Below are 18,094 nucleotides of genomic sequence, written 5' to 3' on the forward strand. Positions count from 1 at the left end.
TTTCATGTGTCAGTCAACAAGTGACTGCAGAAACATAACTGGAGAAATGTTTGTTTTTGTGTCATAATAAAGTACAACATAAGAGCAGAAACAACCTCAATTTAACATTTTGAATATGTAAAAAACATTTACAGTTCAAAAGTACTGTTTTAATGATGTATTTCAACATATACCATCTTCACAGTTGCAAAGTCAAGACCTAACTTTGTGAAGTCATTTTTTATGCAGAAAAACAAAACAAAACAAAAAAATCAGTTGAACAAAGTGAAAACATAATGCGTCATGTCCAGCTTTTTACCCTACTTCTACAAAGTCCCTCCACTCTTCACCCACACATCCCTCACAAAGTCTCGGGTATTCATTTTCTTGTCTTGCAAACCCTACTTCCACTTACCCCTGAAAGTGTAAGACTTTAAAAAATTTACCACTATCAGGCATACTTTGGGAAAAATAAACTATGTACAAAGTATAAATCTTCCCTTAAAAGACACAAAGAAAACAAATGGCAAGATGAAATTTCTAAAAATGAGAATGAAATATAATTCAATAAGACAGCTTGCGCTCTCATAATAAATGCATTCATCACTGTCAGTTACTCATACCATTCATTATAAAAGAAAAATCTGGAATAACAATGATGCCTGACATGTATTAACAAGGACTGTCCAGCAGCTCCACATTCTCAAAGAAACCAATACAAACAAAAGACATGTCACATAAATTTTTTTTCCAACTTTAGCTTTTAAAAAATGTGCAATATTGTAAATTATGCACATAAAGAGCTTTGAATCAACACATTGTGTGCATCATAAAGCACCAACACAGAAGTCATCATAACAACTAAAGTTGTAAAAACTCTTTGGTAAATTCAGCAAAATCTAACAGGGAACAGGTACTTGGATTCATAACTGTATAAAGTAGTTTCTTCAAAACAAATAGTTTCTTCTATTTTTAAAATTAAAAGAAATTAGATAAATCAATCTTTATTTTGATTTGGAAATTTTTTTTTTCCAAATCATACTCTATTTAGTTTCAGGAGTGGGTAAAGAATCCCTTCAAAGGCATTCATTCTTGGTTTAGCAGTGGTGTAAAAAAAGCATGAACTACAATCTTGTAGAAAGTCAAAAAAGGTTCAGCAGCAGCAGTTAGATAGAATACCTGAACAACTAAATTGCTCAGCAGACTTAACATCAGTGTAAAACAATGAAGAGGATAAACCAATGGCAATGGTGGCCAATGATCACGAAAGCTCCAGTCCTACAGGGGAGAAAAACAGAAGAGAGAAAGTTCTTATGAACACAGTAAGATCAGATGAAACCCTAGTCTCCACTCAGCCTATTGCACTTACAGCAATCGTTATAATGATGTACAACACACACACATTGATCAAAGAACTGGACTTAAAACCAACATAAATAGTCAATGTTTTATCTCTCTATCAGTATATTTGACTATTGCATACAGAATGCTGAAAAAACCTTTATTTACCAGGATTCATTTATTTTTCAGGGAAAATGTTATTGGACATTATAAAGTTAAAAGACTTCTCTTTGATGCTGGTGATAAGCCATTGTTGAGTGAACAATTCTGCCTTTCACCTACAGGTACTTGGTTTAACCCCCGCAGGAACCTTCTATGTGTGGAGTTTGCATTCCTGAGACATCTAAATATAACTGACCAATCTAATGTGATCCTAGGTGGGAGGTATGAGTACATTTTTGTCAGCCCTTACATGGACTGGACACTATGTTTAGCCCATCAACTTAGCTTGGTAAAAACCAACTCCTTCTTCTACGCATTGCTCCTTCCAGAGGGTCTTTTGGACCCTTGGCTATTAAGAAACAATTTCTTCCTGGAGGCATGGACTCTGTTGAAACTTTAAATGTTACCCAATAGCTGACGTTCGTCTCTGACGTATGTAATGCACCAGCTCGATGCTACAAAGGTTACCGAAAATTGCCAGGAACAGGTTTTTAAAGGGTTTGGTTCATTTTACACAGTGCAGAGTGAAAGTGAACAGCACCAGCTTGAAATGGAATTATTTGTTCAGTTTTGGTGCCCAATCAAAGATGTGATAACACCCGAAAAGATAAATCTGCCTGCATTATGTACAATTTTGGGTCTAGTCAAAGCCCCCTCCCAACATGAAGTCTGAAGGTAATCTTTACAGCATACCACCTTGCCTCCAGAGGACATTTTCACCCCTTGAATTCTAATTACCCTTATAATCATTACATGTAAGTCAATGAGTGTCATCATGACAGTTTAGGGGCTAAATTTGCACCCTTCTGCTTACTCCACCTTATACAGAGTATTTGACTACCATTTTACTTTATAAACATAATTGAGCCCTCCATTCTGTGGGTCTCATTGGCAAACAAGAAGGAAACCTCAAAATATTCCCTCAGAGTGCAGGCAAGGTTATTTGCTGCTGTGTCTGTGTAATGAAGCTGACTTCTCGCCTTCTCTGTCTTTAAATGACTGCTCCTATAAAAAACCAACTGATACTGCTGCAGCTCCTAGCTGCCAGCCAGAATCATGATGTCCAGCAGCAGCTGAGGCTTTTCAGGTCCCATAGATAACAGACACTTGCTTTCATCTGAACCTTTCCTCCTCCACAAACATGAAACATTTCTGTCAATGAAGACTCTAATGTCGATATAATACTCTGATAATTTCCACATAAACACGTCTTTAAGGTACAGAGACATGTTAGGCTGCAAACTTTACAACTGCACTGTGGCTGTTTCACTTATGTATTATAGAGCTAAGAAATTAATATAATTAGCGTTCCACCCCATTCCACTATCTCCAGATTTGAGATTTTGTTCGTAACACCAGTCCTTGCTTTCCCAATTTACCTCCAAAGGGTGGAGTAGACATCATTTTGTAAACTCCCACACAAGGTAGAGGTCTCATCTCAAAAATCTATAACAGCATATAGATTTTTGAGATCTAAATGCTGTTACATATGTTACATTGAGCGTTACTGTATCACCCAATACAGTAACGCTCAATGAGATCAGAGTAGAACGGTCAGAAGAACTTCAAATAAACTTCTCTGATGAGACTTGGTATCATGCATTGTGTAGCGTAAACGGGTCAACTTCATGTGCTCGACCTGGACTAATTCAGTCGAATGTTCTTCATAGAATTCATTACAGCAGAGTCAGCTTCTCAAGGATATGTTCTGTAGTCAGTGAACTTTAAGGCAAATTTAACTCACATGTTCTGGTCTTGTAACAAACTGTGCAACCTCTGCTCTATGATATTTCAGACCCTATCTGAAGTTTTGGAATAGACAATCAACCCAGTGCTGAATTGGCAATATTTGGAGTACCAGGGGAGAGTACATCAATAACACATGATTTTAAAAATATTCTGGCTTTTTCAACTCTAATCACCCAAAGAAAAATCTTATAAGCGTGGAAATCAGAACATCCACATCCACTCTTTGGTTGAAAAACCTGGCTCTGTTCTTTAAGTTAGAGAAGATCAAATGTTATGTTAGAGCAGTGGTGCAAAAGTCGGTCCTCGAGCATGTTCTAGTTTTCTCCCTGGTTTAACGCATCTGGATCAAATGATGGCTCATTAGAATGTCTAAGAAGAACAATGACACGCTGAAAAAGTTGCTATTACCAGCAGGGAGAGAACTAAAACATGCAGGATGTCGGCCCTCGAGGACTGACTTTGGGCACCCTTGTGTTAGAGCAGTGTTTCTCAACCTTTTTCGGCCCAGCGCCCCCCTAGCCCTAATCCAGGTCCCTCACCGCCCCCCACCTAAGAATATGTAGGTTACTTTGCACTGACAATTATTTTATTATTAATGTTACTATCATTATTGTAGATGTTTTGAATCGGCGCACCGATTATGTTTTCCGTACACTTCGCGCCCCTTACGCTCCTTCACCTCGCGCACATAACTGGGTAAATGTAGCGAGTTTTGCCCTAAATGTATCGTCGTCTGGAGGAGGGGGCTGGGGGGAAAGCGAGCGTATGTTTCTACGCTCCTTCGTGGGGGGGCGCCGATTTATGTTTTCGCATCCACCTGAATAATGTGTAGTTCCGCCCCTGCCCATGGCACTTCAAAATATTATTTTACCTTTTATCTGGAAGTGTCTGTTTATTCTTAGCATACAGTCCTCTGTATTAATTATTGCTCGAAAGGTCTTGCCATACCAGTTTATTCCTCCGTATTTACTTTAGTTTCTTAGTTTATTCTTGCATTTTGTTCTTCATTCATTTCCATTTAGTTTCCTTTGATTAGTATTATCCTCTCTATTGCTATGTCCACTTTAGTTTCTTTCCTGTTGCTAAATTTATTTGATCGTTTATTGACCATCAGTAATTTTCACTCATTACCTGCTGCGCCTCCTAATCATCATGTGTTTCACATCATGTGTTCATCATTTTTCACTGTTCAGCGTCGGATTCTCTGTTTTTATGCCATAATTCACATCTAGTTCGTCGCTCCGTTTTATGTCCCGCTTCTCCTGTTTCAGAGTTTAGCGCAATGTGCGCGGCGGTTTTTTGTTTGTTTGTTTGTTTGTTTGTTTTAACTCCCTAATATGCAGGGCGGTCGGGAAACATATCGATGGGGAAAAGGCAGACTGACATAAACCTTTTAAAACAACGGAAACAATTTCTGCATTCTGATTATTGAAATATAAAAGTGCTGTGTTGTTCTATCACCCCCGTTTCATACCGAACCACGTACAGCACCGGTGTTAACGCTATAAAATGAATGCTCTCTATCGTGGTATCACCCATGGAGGGATTTCTTTATTTCTTTATTGAAATGGGTTCATTTTTCAGAGGGATACAAAGTTAGGGCATCGTGATTTTAGTAATTACATGTTATAAGAGCAATTTTCTGTTGTCCTTCATGGAAGCGGGCAGCTTTCAAACGGAAATAAAACACTTTTTAATATGAATTGCTGCTTTAATATGATCACAGAACTGCCAAAACATATGCAGCCTACATAAATACCAGACAAAGTGAATCACAGCAGCGTCATCAGCTGGTGTAATGCTGAACTGATGCGGAGCGGAGCTGCGCCATGAAGCTACAAACACCGAATAGAAGAAGAGCTGCCATCGATACAGTTGCAGCCAAGCATGATTTACTTTTACACAGTACAGTTTTACCAAGTTGCTCAAAATCTAAATTGGTATTGTTGTGGATTTAAGGTGTAAAGTTTACCTTCGACCAAACGCCCCCCAAAGGCATCCCAGCGCCCCCCTTTTGAAAAAATCTCCGCCAGCGATGGCAGCTCATCTTCTATTCAGTGTTTGTTAGCTTCTGTTAGCTTCTTGGCGCAGCTCCGTTCTCCTGCTACTGGTAGCTAAAATCACGACACCCTCACTGTGTATCCCTCTGAAAAATGAACCCATTTAAATAAAGAGAGCGTTCATTTTATAGCGTTAACACGGTGCTGTAAGTGGTCCGGTATGAAACGGGGGTGATAGAACAACACAGCACTTTTAAATTTCAATAATCAGAATGCAGAAATTGTTTCCGTTGTTTTAAAAGGTTTCTGTCAGTCTGCCTTTTCCCCATCGATACGTTTCCCGACCGCCCTGCACCTTAGGGGCTTTAAAAAAAAAGACGCGCACATTGCGCAAAACTCTGAAACAGGAGAAGCGGGACATAAAACGGAGCGACGAACTAGATGTGAATTATGGCATAAAAACAGAGAATCCGACGCTCAACACATGATGTGAAACACATGACGATTAGGAGGCGCAGCAGGTGATGAGATTACTGATGATGAGCGTCAATAAACTATAAAATAAATGTAGCAACAGAAAAGAAACTAAAGTGGACATAGCAATAAACCAAGAGAGGATAATACTAATCAAATAAAACTAAATGGAAATAAATGAAGAACAAAATGCAAGAATAAACTAAGAAACTAAAGTAAGTACAGAGGAATAAACTGGTATGGCAAGACCTTTTGAGCAATAATTAGTACAGAGACTGTATGGCAAGAATAAACACACTATTTCCATATAAAAGGCAAAATAATATTGTACTGAGAATAAATATATCTTACAGACCATAACAGTATAGAAGTGATCACTTATTTATGTTTTTAATTTAATTATGTTTTAAATTAGATTTGATATATTTATTTCTTCAATATTATTTTTCATGTCAGTGTTAATGTCATGAGGCTGATGACTCCATGACACTTACAATTTGACTCATTAGGATTTGATTAAGAACCAGATTTGTTCTTTGTAATTTCTGTCCAGTAAAACTATTAATCTATAAATCAATAGACTATATAAAGATATAATCCATGTTTCTGTCTCATATTTGTATGGCATTAAAAGGACCTGGAACTTTTGTTTTTCCACTGAAAGCTCTGGTTTGCACAATAAATGCCATGTGGGTGAAGTTTTATGGATAATACTCTGATGACCCATTCTCCTGAAGGCAGCACAGAGCTGCACCACCAGAAACCGACAGACACTGAAGAGAAGAAGAGCTATGATTAATGTAGTTACAGTTCTATCCATGTTTTAATGTTGCAGAGCCTCAGTCGGTTTGCAAATAGTTCAACGTTTAAACTGGCATGTTGAACATCTTTTATCTGGTCATTTTGTGGAATATTTAACAACTAGAAAATGGCACAAAATAAGAATATTTTTTCCACTCTGATTGGCTGCTATTACCAATTTTAACTTGAATGTTCATTGCATTTTTCATATACACCTTTGAAAATAATTTCTATTCCCATGGCTTTTTTGTTCTCTGGGAAATAATTTTTGATGATAAATACAGAAGCAAGTATAAAAATCAAAACAACTACAACAGTGATAGTAATATTAATGATAAAATAATGGTCAGTGCAAAGTAGCCTACAAATTCTTTGGTGGGGGCCGGTGAGGGACCTGGATAAGGGCTAGGGGGGCGCTGGGCCAAAAAAGGTTGAGAAACACTGGTCTATAAGGTGTTTTTTTTTTTTTTTACCATGTAGAATAAAGATGTATTTTCAATATAATGAATATTGTGTGCCATAACTTCCATCCATCCATTTTCTTTACACCCTTGTCCCTTAGTGGGGTTGGGAGGGTTGCTGGTGCCTATCTCCAGCTAACATTCTGGGTGAGAGGCGGGGTCACCCTGGATAGGTCGCCAGTTTGTCACAGAGCAACACAGAGACACACAGGACAAACAACCATGCACACACACACTCACACCTAGGGACAATTTAGACAGACCAATTAACCTGACAGTCATGTTTTTGGACTGTGGGAGGAAACCGGAGTACCCGGAGAAAACCCACGCATGCACAGGGAGAACATGCAAACTCCATGCAGAAAGACCGGGGCCGGGAATCGAACCCAGAACCTTCTTGCTGCAAGGCAACAGCTCTACCAACTGCGCCACTGTGCAGACCTGCCATAACTTTCTTCAACTAAATAGAAACAAAAATTAAAAATGTCAGAATAATTTAATTATTTATTTATTACTCAAAAATATATGGAAAAACTTTGATAGCATTACAGTTGTCAAATCTTTCTGCATGTTTCCTCGTGTATCTGATCTTATTAAAGATCTCTAGGATCTGAAGCAAAGATCCTAAAAATTACGATATTTTGCTTCCTCCTGAAATACTCTTTCAGATTCAATGTAATACTTTTTTTGTTTTCATGGTTAATCAGATTTGATGAAACTGATTGTAGACTTTAAGAATAAACTTAAATCCCATGGTGGTTCAATAACATTCCAAAAGAAAGAGAAAAACTAATATAAAAAAAAAACACCCCTGTCCCTCAGACTAAAAGACCCTGCCCAGAGCCAGGACAATTTGCCTTTTTGTTACCTATTTGCTACCTTAACAAATAGTTATGGTGAACTTTGGTTTCCAGTTCTTCCAGAGGCAAAAATAATAATAAAGGTGAAGGACTCACCTGTCCAGTGCCTAGTGACTGCACTACCTGGAGGGCATACCTGCTGAATGAGTCAGTACACCTGTGATCAATCACCTCATCACTTAGGAGTGTATAAGAAATGGACTGCCAGCACTTTGACACCTGAATGTTTGCCAGTTATGGTACTGATCATCCCTCTGAGTCTGCTCTTTGAATTTTCTCTGAGATTATTTTAAGTAATTTTTCCCTGTCACCTCGCTCTCAGGTGTTTCCTCGTGACGGCATGGATTTTGCCCACTGTGTAGCCCGAGTTCCTGGCCTTCTGGTTTCCCCCTCATGATGACGTGGATTTTACCCACTGGTTGCCAAGTCCCGCTCCACCTTTGCTGAAGAGTCACTGACAAGTTCCTGGATTCACACTGGCAGTCAGATTGCTCCTCACCTCTTCTCTGAAGAACTTACCTGACCGCCCTTCACCACAGCCTCTTCTATCTACCTCCACAGAACTCTCCGTCTGGACTTCATACTGGGACCAGGATCATCAAGGGCCCCTGCAATGAGACCACAACCCCGGAGATGACAGTAATTCCCCCCTGTTGGAAATTCTCCAAGTAAGATCATTCCACTCCCTCAGAATTCAACCCATGTGATTAACCTTCAACTCACCATATCTCTCCCACTGTCTTCAGAGTACTGAAGACAGTACTTCAGCACTGTCTTCCATGTTCTGTGGATGGCTTCCTATCCACAGAACAAGAACCACACAATCTCGTATTTCACCATTGTTAAAATAAACTTTATCTGATTTCCTGTTCTCCTGGCTGTGTTCCGTATCTGTGTTAAAAGACTTCAACCCAACATAACAACAGTCAAACCTCACAGATGCTCTCAGGAGAACTTTGGCAGAACAACATTCACTCATTCAAACCCATGATACTGTTTTACGAGACCCGGGTTCCTGCCAAGCTGAAACAAATTGATGTCTTGAAGAGTTGTCTAACTTTTTACAAAGCTCTCCCCAACAGACCTCTGCTCCAGCTCCAGCTCCATCCTCCGCTTCCATTCCTGAACTACTGACCACTCCACAATTTCCGAAATCCGTCCACCAACTCCAAACAAATTTTCAGGTGATATAAACCATTGTAAAAGTTTCCTTCTACAGTGCTCACTAGTTTTCAATCATTCCCCTCGAAGTTTCTCCCATGATGGTGAGAAAATAGCTTTCATAATTTCACTTTTAACTGACCGAGCATTAGACTGGCCAGAAGTCTAATGGGCATTAGTCTGGGCAGAAGTTTCATTCACCTGCTCATTTGGTTGCACATTCGGAGACTTTTTGACAGAATTTAAATAAGTATTTCATCAAGAATCAGATAAAACGTCCAACTCCCGAGAATTATGGACAATCAAACAAGGACAGAGATCTGTGGCAGATTTTGCCATAAACTTCAGAATTAAAGCCGCAGCTTCTAGCTGGAATGCACATGCCCTAAAAAGAGCTTATTTTCAAGCCCTTAATGAATCTTTGAAAGATGAACTGGCTACACTGGAAGAATTAATTAGTATAGCTATCCGACTAGACAATATGATCTGTGCTAGAACTAGGAAAAGAAACAAGAAGAACCCTCCTGTCAGATTGCTCCCTTCCTCTATTCCCTCTCACTCTCCGTCTCCTCCGCAGAACCTCACAGAACCCGAGCCAATGCAAATAGGTCTCACCCGTCTAACTTGGAGGAAAAACAGAAAAGGATGACCTCTCGTCTCTGTCTTTATTGTGCATCCCCTGGCCGTTTCATCTCCATCTGTCCCATTCAATCAAAAGCTCAGGTCCGCCAGTAGAAGCAAAGAGACTGGCTTCTACTGGCATAATGAAAAGTTTTCTCGCCTTCTGTTACCCGCAACTCTATTTCACAACAATCACTCCGTTCCTCTGTTCATCATGATTGATTCCGGTTGCGAACAAAATCTCATTTGATTCCAGTTTAATCCAACATATTGTCCATCAAAACCATGCCACTTTCCATGCCTCTCCTCCTTGGATGGCAAAGCACTACCTCAGATTACAAGACAAAACCTTTGCAGTTATCACATGTGGTAATCACAGCAAACAAATTTATTTTTTGTTTTTCCCGCAGCAAACTCATCCATAATACTTCGTTTTGAATGGTTACAACAACACAACCCCCATATCAACTGGTCAAAAATGCATATTGAATCGTGGTCACATAACTGTCATTCCACCTGCTGTCTCTGCTCAGCAGTTCCTCCAGGGTCCGCCACCGGCGAAATCACAGGAAGCAGACCCTCCCAACTTATCCACCATTCCAGCAGAATATTATGATTTAGCACCTGTTTTTAGCAAGTCAAAGCACTCTCTCTTCCACCTCATCATCCCTATGACTGTGCAATAGATCTTCTTCCCGGAGCACCACTACCCACCAGCCGACTGTACAACATTTCACGACCCAAATGGGAGACAATGGAGAAGGTCTTAAAGGACTCTTTGGCTGCCAGCATTATTCGTCCCTCTTTCTCTCCCCTGGGTGCCGGATTTTGGATTTTTCTTTGTGGGGAAGAAGGATGGATCTCTGAGGCTGTGCATTGACTACAGAGATCAGATCACTGTTAAAAATAAATATCCTCTCCCTCTTCTCTCTTCAGCATTCGAACCAGTTAATGGTGCAACAGGATTCCCTTAACTAGATTTAAGGAACGCATACTATGTTCTTTGCATCCACCAGGGGGACGAATGTAAGACAGCTTTCAAAACCCCTCATTGTTCTATCTCTATTTTCTGACTCTGACAATAAGAACCATCCGTGCGCTTTTTTTCTCACGCAGACTGTTCCCCTCAGATGAAAAGGAAATCTCCATAACTTCAGTTCAACACCACAGAACAGAACCGATGCTTTCTTTGCCAAGAGAATACCTGCTCCACAGTATTCACCCGGACAAAAGGTTTGGCTTTCTGCACGTGACATTCCCCTTACATCCATGTCCACAAAACTCTCAACCAGGTTCATCAATCCCTATGAAGTCGAAAAGGTCATCAGTCCGTCTCTGTCTTCCATTATCTCTCTGTATCCATTCCACGTTTCCCAAGTTAAACCTGTTCAGACCAGCACAATGTGCCCTCCTTCCAATCACCTCCTCTCTCCCGAGATGTCGATGGGCATCCAGCTTTCTCCGTCTGCTGGATTGTGGACTCCTATCAGCGAGGTCGTGGTTGGCAGTACTTCATCAACTGGGAGGGCTATGACCCAGAGGACCGCTGTGGGTCCCTGGATCATTTATTCTTGACTCTTCCCTTTTCACCGACTACCGTTCATCCGGGCCGCCAGGTGGTGGTGGGGGGTACTGTTGGGAACTGGGGTTTTGGCTTTTTGTGGGGGTTTTCTGTTTGTCTGCTGCTTCCCTCATCATCCACCAGATGGTGCCTTGAGGCTGCACTGCGTGGAGGGCGTGCCTGCTGACTGAGTCGGAACACCTGTGATCAATCACCTCATCACCTAGGAGTATATGAGGTATGGACTGCTAGCACTTCTACACCTGAGTGTTTGACAGTTATGGTACTCAGCGCCCGTCTGAATCTGTTCTTTGAAGTTTCTCTGAGATTGTTTCAAGTAAGTTTTCCCTGTTGCCTCTCTCTCAGGTGTTTCCTCATGGCACTTTAGATTTTTCCCACTGCGTAGACCGAGTTCCTGGCCTTCTGGTTTCCTCCTCATGACACCGCAGATTTTACCCATTGGTTGCCCGAGTCTCTGTTCGCCTTTGCTGAAGAATCATTGACAAGTTCCTGGAATCACACTGGCAGTCGGATTGCTCCTCACCTCTCCTCTCAAGAATTTATCTGTCCGCCCTTTGCCGCAACCTTTTTACCTCCAAAGAACTCTCTATCTGGACCTCACTGGAACCAGAATCATCAAGGGCCCCTGGAAAGAGACCACAACCCCAGAGACCACAGTAATTCCCCCCTGGCGGAAACTCTCGATGTAAGATCATTCCTCTCCCTCAGAATTCAACCTGTGTGATTAACCTTCAACTCACCATATCTCTCCCACTGTCTTCAGAGTGCTGACGACTCTGGCTTCCCAACCACAAAACAAGAACCACACAATCTCATATTTCACCACTGTTAAAATAAACTTTATCTGATTTCCTGTTCTCTTGACTGTGTTCTGTATGTGGGTTAAAAGACTTGAACCCAACATGACAATTTTATTGTCACTGTATTTGGAAATCTTACAGATGTTAGCTATGCAACAAACACCTTTTTATGTCTGCTTGTTTTTACTGTAACTTGCAGAAAATTTGGGAAATCTAAAATTAGACAGTTTGATGCAGTGACAAATGGTTTGAACAAAAAGTTAACATAAATTACAGATATTTGGTCAGGATTATTCTTACTTTCATTGACTTTTAAAATTATCCATTAATTTTCCAAAGCCTAAATTTCTTCTGATTTTTTTCTGAAATGTTAAGTTACACAGTCAAAAATTAACAGCAAATAATTCTGGTTATTTTTGAATAATGACGGGCCATATTTTCACTGTTCAATTAGCAAGCTAATATTTAGTTTGGGCATAACTATTTCAGCTAACTAAATATTTAGTTTTGTGCTAGATATTTGCTTTACAAACTAAATATCTAGCATACTAATTAAGTTTAAAATTGTGACAATTATATAAATATGGTAAGAACAATTAACCCTCATTTGTTTCTCTTATGATAACCCAAATTATTAGATATTTTTTCAAGAGAAAGAAACTAAGTAAAAAAAAAAAACCCATCCATGTCCCTCAGACTAAAAGACCATGTCCATAACAGCAGGACAAAGGCAAACGCCTTTTTGTTACCTATTTGTTATTTTAATAAATAGGTGAGGTGAACTGTGGTTTCCAATTCTTCCAGAGGCAAAAATAAGGGAAAATGTGAAGGACTCACCTGTCCAGCTTAGCGACTCATCTGTGCTCTACCACAAAACTCATGGTGGTCCCGTCAAACGAGGGTGGGGCAATGATCCTTGGCCCTTGCTGGGAGGTGATGCTGATGACTGGCTGGTTCATGCTGGAACATCCATGCTGTGGCCTGTTGGGGGCACCATGCTGTTGAGCCTCTGAAGCTGCCTGGGGAGGCTTCCCAGTTGCAATATAGAAAGGACTCTCCATGTACATTCCTTCAGACGGCTGTGAGGAAGACTTCTCTACGCCCTCTACCTCTGATGGCACGGACATCTGTGACTGTACCAGCGTTCGAGGAGGTATCACTGAAGGGGTTGTCATAAAGCCAGGGTAGATCATGTAGGTATGACCACATGCTCCAGGACTGAGCGCTAGCGGCGATATAGGCATTGGTACTGGTGTCACCGGAGGCTGTGGCATGGGTACATCCACGTACTGGCCTGTTTCTGGGTCAAAAAGACGTTTTGTGGCTGGGGACACCAGCGTGTCCACCAGGTAGTAGTTTCCAGTGGTGGGATCCAGCAGCATTTTCCTCTGTGTCGCCTGAAAGGGGTCCAGGGTGGGGGCTGGAGTGATTGCTGGGGAAAAACAATACATTTGTGGTTGATTGGCAGACACAGCCATTGGTAGGGAGTGATAAATAGTAGCAGAGGGGATCTCTGGTGAATGGGTCTCCATTACAATACTGGAACGTTTTGTCCTCTGACCGTAGTCCTCCTGGACTCTAGAGGCACAATCTTCATGTACTGTAGGAGGGGTTGGCAGTGATTGATGGTGAAGAGTCTTTATTGAGGTTTTATCTGCAGTTGCGGCCATTTTACTGTTGTTGGGCTGAAATTTGACCGGGATGGTTAGGTAGTTCTCATTGTCAACCGATGCACCTGAAAACTGATGCTCAAATCGGTTCACTCCCTTTGGTTCAGCATCTTTCTTCCCACTAACTCCTGTCTGAGTGGTTTTGAATGACACAGGCAATTTAGGAGACTTTGGTGCAAAGCGTTTGCCACTGAAAGGTGTGTGTGGGGTGGTGTTTGATTGAGGAACATCAGCAGCTTTGTAGGCCTTGGGTTTGGAGCTAAAGCTGGACATGTTCTTGCTCCCTATGGTGCCAACTGTTTGGACTGTCTTAGTGACCAACCTTTCATCATGGCTATTGGATGACTGAAGCACTTTAAGTAGGTCTTTATCTAGCCACCTTAAGGAGCTGTCAGTGCTGGAGGGCGCTGATAATGCCAGGGGGGTCTTGTCTATATTTGGGTAGGAATCTCTTCTGACTGCTTTGTCTGTATTGAACCCTCTCCCTCCTCCTTCCTCAGACTCTTGCTGCTCTTCACTGGCTATCAGTGACAGCACATGGCTGTCCGTCAGACGCTCAGGCTCACTCTTTCTCCTCCACTCATTTTTATCAAACACATAAAGTTGCTCCATGGTTTTCACTGCGGCCTGGAGTTTCTCCAAAGCCACTTGATTTGTGACTTTTGACTCCGGTTTATTTTCTGCCGTCTCTGACACTGTTTCTTGCCTTGTTGCACCTGTTTTGCCCTCATTGCTCATCCCAGTGCTTCCCTCTGAGTTGTTTGAGGTATTTGCTGCTCTCCCTGATGCCTTCTGGGGTAGAGCACTCTTAACACCCTCTGGAGACGATCTGCATGTGTCAGACTGCTCCTGTTTAAGGTTTCCGGTAGGTTTTTCTGCATTATTAGTATTTACAGACTGACATTTTATCACCATGGGGGACACACAGTTAGGATTACTATTTTGCATCTGTTTTTTTTGCTCTGAATGAATTTCAGAGCTAAAGGAATTTGATTTATTTTCGTTCTTATCCAAGGAAACAAAGTGGTAGGAACTTTTAACCAGCTTACGCACATCTCTGACTTGGTGTATGGGAGTTTGTAACTTCCCTTTATTATCTCTGATGTCTCGAACCATAAAGTGCGGAACTTTATCTGAGGACTCACCCTTCAGAGCCGCAGCCAGGGCTTGGCATTTGAAGTCCTCTGTTCTGATCAGACTTGATGGGCTAGCGGTGATATTCGAGGCGCGCTGCTTGGAGCCTCCAAACTCTTCCGTTTTATTGTCTCTAACGCTTCTTAGGTTGATTTTAATTTCCGGTGATTTGGATGATTTTGAGCTCCTGGAGTCCGTGATGTATAAAGTATTGCTTCCATTCCAGGAATAAGCTCCTCTCTGCAGCTGCGGGCGCACCTCTCTGTCACTGGGTAGCAGTTGGATACTTGGCACAAACAAATGAGACATTTTAGTCAGTTTACCGCAGCCTGCAGAGAACGGATCCCACTCACTTTCTTTGTCATCAGCTGGAGGCAGCTTGTCCAGCAGAGTTTGATGGTTTTTATGATCCTTTTGAAACTCTAGCTCCTCGTCCTTCCAGCATCTGAACGCGCTATTTTGGCTGCGATGCAATGCGCCTTTTTTAGTATCAATCCCAGCTTCATTGGCCGAGTTTAAATTAGTGTCTGTTGTGGGAGCACACGCGTCTTGCCTCTTACTATCACATGAGCCACTGTCCACAAAGTCCCCTAATTCATCCACGCACATTATGGCATAGTCGCAGCCGCTCTCAGAGAACTTGGAGCTCTGCCTCTCCAGCTCCCTGTTCCCCTTCCACTTATTGTTGCTCTCCTGCAGCACAAAGCCCGGGGACGGCGCCTGGTGTGGCTCGCTGATCTCACCCCTCTCCATCCTGCGCTCCTGCTCAAACTGCATCTTCTTAGAAAGAACATTTTTTAACAAACTGGAGGCGAATATGGCTTTCTTATGCGTGTCTTCCATGATTTTAGAGGGCAGCTTGCCGGCCCCTCTCTGCTGGCTGCTCTGCAGGCTCTTGGTAATATCATCCGTGGAACGTGATCCCGCTGCGTTTTGCGCAAAGTTAGTGCGCCTTTCTTCCCCAGACATTCCCGATTTGACATTGCAATGAAAATTCAGAGTCTCTGTGAGTCTGATCACTCCGCTGTGGCCCTGCCCAAACTTTCCCATCAGCTGGATCTGCTTTGATGACGAGGCGCTGCGGGGGTTGGCTTTCAGAGCAAAGATCTTACTTGTGGGCTGACTGGTGCCCTTATAACCTCTGTTGTCGCTGTTTTTGCCTATTTCATATGAGGCCGCAGGGTTTTGACAGGAAATCACACTTTGGTCCAGCCCCTGAGACATGTTCACATTGCCATATTTCAGATCCAGAAATGTGGACCACGTGTTTTTCCTCCGGCCATGCTCTGATGCAGAGGACTCACTGGAGGTGCTGAAATTGATGGCTTCAAAGTAAGGGTAGGCCAAGCTCTTGAAGGCTTTGGCTGTGAGGTTGCGCACCTCCTTGTCAGCATCGTCCAGCTCGCTGACAGCGCTGGACGTGCCGCTGGAATACTCTGTGACCTCTTTCCCCCTCAATCTGCCGCCAACGTGCGGGCGTCCGGGTGCGGCTATGAAACACTTCGCCCTGTCACACAAGGTCTCTGCCTTCCCATCCACTCCCCTGAAAACATAGCGGCTCATGTCTCCGGAGCGCCTAGCATGATAAAGGATATTTTCCTCCTCTTGGATGCTGCCAGGGGCATTTATAGCTCGGGATGTGGTTCTGATTGACAGGTGGATCTGTCCTTCACCCTGCTTCTGTTCGGGATCATCTGAGCCGCAGAACTTGGCCGCATCGCTCAGATCACTTTCAAGCAGAGTGCTGACCGCTGCTGCTACTGCCGCGGCGCCCTTGGTGCAGGGCGCCCCACAAGCCCCCCTCTCACCCGCAAAGGAGTAGCCTACAAATGGGTACATCTGGCTCTCATCTTCAATGTCCCAGCTAGTGGAGGAGCCCACACCCAGGTCGTAGTCCCCTTCATGGTCAGAGAACTCCGAGAGCTGAATCTCATGTGTGGTAATGTAATGATCCTCGGTTAAGGATAGAGCGGATTCATCAGAGAGCACCAGGCTGACATTATCCACCTCCTCACAGTCCTCACACTCACTTCTCCCACTCAGATAGCTGTTGGTGCTATGGGATTCCTCCTCTCGCTCTGCCTTGCTGCCCATGCCTTTGGACACGTTTGTGTGCGTAAATGCACTCTCACCACTTTTCTCTCCTATTTGTAGGCTAGTCTCAGTTTTTTTCAGGCAAGGTGAGGATGATGGAGAGGGGAGATTTCTCACAACTTTCATGCATTTCTCACCTCTGGTGCTTTCTCCTCCCTCCTTGGTGTGCATCTCCTTCAGGTCAGAGTTTGGCTCCGACGCGCAAACAGCTTCCAATCCACCGTTTTTAGCAATGACAGACACTTGGTTCCTCTGACCAAAGCGACAGACCTTCTCGTCCTCGGACTCGAAATCAACATATCTGGTTTCGTCCTGCATTTTCAGGATGTTTTGCTCGTCTTTTTGGAGCAGATCTATTACCTGCCCAGTCGCTGCCAGCGTTTGGGTGCATCTTCTCTCTGTCTTCATGTCTGCAGCAGTGGGTTTAAGCTTACATTTGGTGTCTGACACAAAGCTGGCAGCGCAGCTGGGGCCACTGAGGACTTCTGCTTCCTTCACCCAGAGATGGTGCTGTGCACAAAGCTCTGCGTCCGGCCAGACAGACTCCAGTGACACCAGAGCACGCCAGACATTCCGTCTCAGCACACGTGAAATCCTAAAAGGAACCAGAGACATAACCATGTTCTGTCTAGGACATGACTCAAGCTGGTGTCGGTAGTCGCCTCCATTTAGATTTTATATATATTTGAAGTTAAATGACAATGTTGTAAACAGTTTATTGAGTTATCTGTCATAATAAAAAATAAATTTCTTCAGAAATCTGCTTTTAGCTTTACATTTTCTACTTAGTTCTCCGTATGTTTCTTTAGGCAATTGAATCTATCATACAATGAGAATCAAAATCAGTTCAATCTCTTTCAATTTGTTCCCATTTATCAAACAATGTAGCCACGTTTAATTTATTATTCTAATTTTAAAAGTTTTACATCTAAGGAAAACCTGCAGACTGCATTAAGTCTTTGACTTTGCAACAATCCCTCATAGTGGACATTTATGTAAGGACAGTGGATAGAAAAACTCACTCCCCTTTAGCAGGAAAAAACCTCCAGCAAAACCAGAACCTGGCTCAATGTGCCACGACCAACTGCAGGAAGAAATAGCAAATACACAGGGGCGGATCTAGAAAAATATTGATGGGGTGGCAAGAGGGGGGCAGGGATTTTTTTCAGGGGTGGCAGCATATGCCAGTATATATATATACACAA

At 42.5% G+C, this 18,094-nt stretch overlaps 2 protein-coding genes and 1 long non-coding RNA gene across 7 annotated transcripts in view; 2 read left to right on the forward strand and 1 right to left on the reverse strand.

The window, feature by feature from the left end:
* Positions 1–127: 127 nt before the first annotated feature.
* On the reverse strand, positions 128–17,504 carry c18h4orf54 (chromosome 18 C4orf54 homolog). 5 transcript variants are annotated; one of them, XR_014084646.1, is made up of 3 exons: positions 12,829–17,504; positions 8,139–8,435; positions 128–1,257 (listed from the first exon to the last, which is right to left on the reverse strand). XR_014084646.1 is itself a non-coding variant. In XM_008434899.3 (2 exons), the coding sequence occupies exon 1, from the start codon at positions 17,502–17,504 to the stop codon at positions 12,846–12,848; it is 4,659 nt and encodes a 1,552-aa protein (XP_008433121.2). In that variant the 3' UTR covers positions 128–1,257; positions 12,829–12,845. The 5 variants fall into 5 exon arrangements, 3 of the variants coding, with proteins under 3 accessions (XP_008433121.2, XP_008433120.2, XP_081455529.1); XR_536050.3 differs by having other exon boundaries at positions 1,233–1,257; positions 8,347–8,435; XM_008434899.3 differs by lacking the exon at positions 8,139–8,435.
* LOC145548643 (uncharacterized) lies at positions 8,405–10,816 on the forward strand. The gene is made up of 3 exons (XR_014084654.1): positions 8,405–8,495; positions 10,546–10,635; positions 10,726–10,816. It is a non-coding gene; the product is annotated as an uncharacterized LOC145548643 (long non-coding RNA).
* Positions 14,412–18,094, forward strand: part of hacd4 (3-hydroxyacyl-CoA dehydratase 4) — a 35,341-nt gene continuing 31,658 nt past the window's right edge. The window contains exon 1 of the mRNA XM_081599409.1: positions 14,412–14,526. The gene's annotated coding sequence lies outside the window, so the exon portion shown is untranslated. The remainder of the gene's footprint in view (positions 14,527–18,094) is intronic.

Source organism: Poecilia reticulata, chromosome 18 (assembly GCF_904066995.2).
Source record: "Poecilia reticulata chromosome 18, P_reticulata-male-v2, whole genome shotgun sequence".
Taxonomy (NCBI): domain Eukaryota; kingdom Metazoa; phylum Chordata; class Actinopteri; order Cyprinodontiformes; family Poeciliidae; genus Poecilia; species Poecilia reticulata.

Excerpts from the sequence above, each read along its gene's own strand:
- c18h4orf54 (XM_008434899.3), bottom strand. The coding sequence starts at position 17,504 with ATGTCTCTGGTTCCTTTTAGGATTTCACGTGTGCTGAGACGGAATGTC.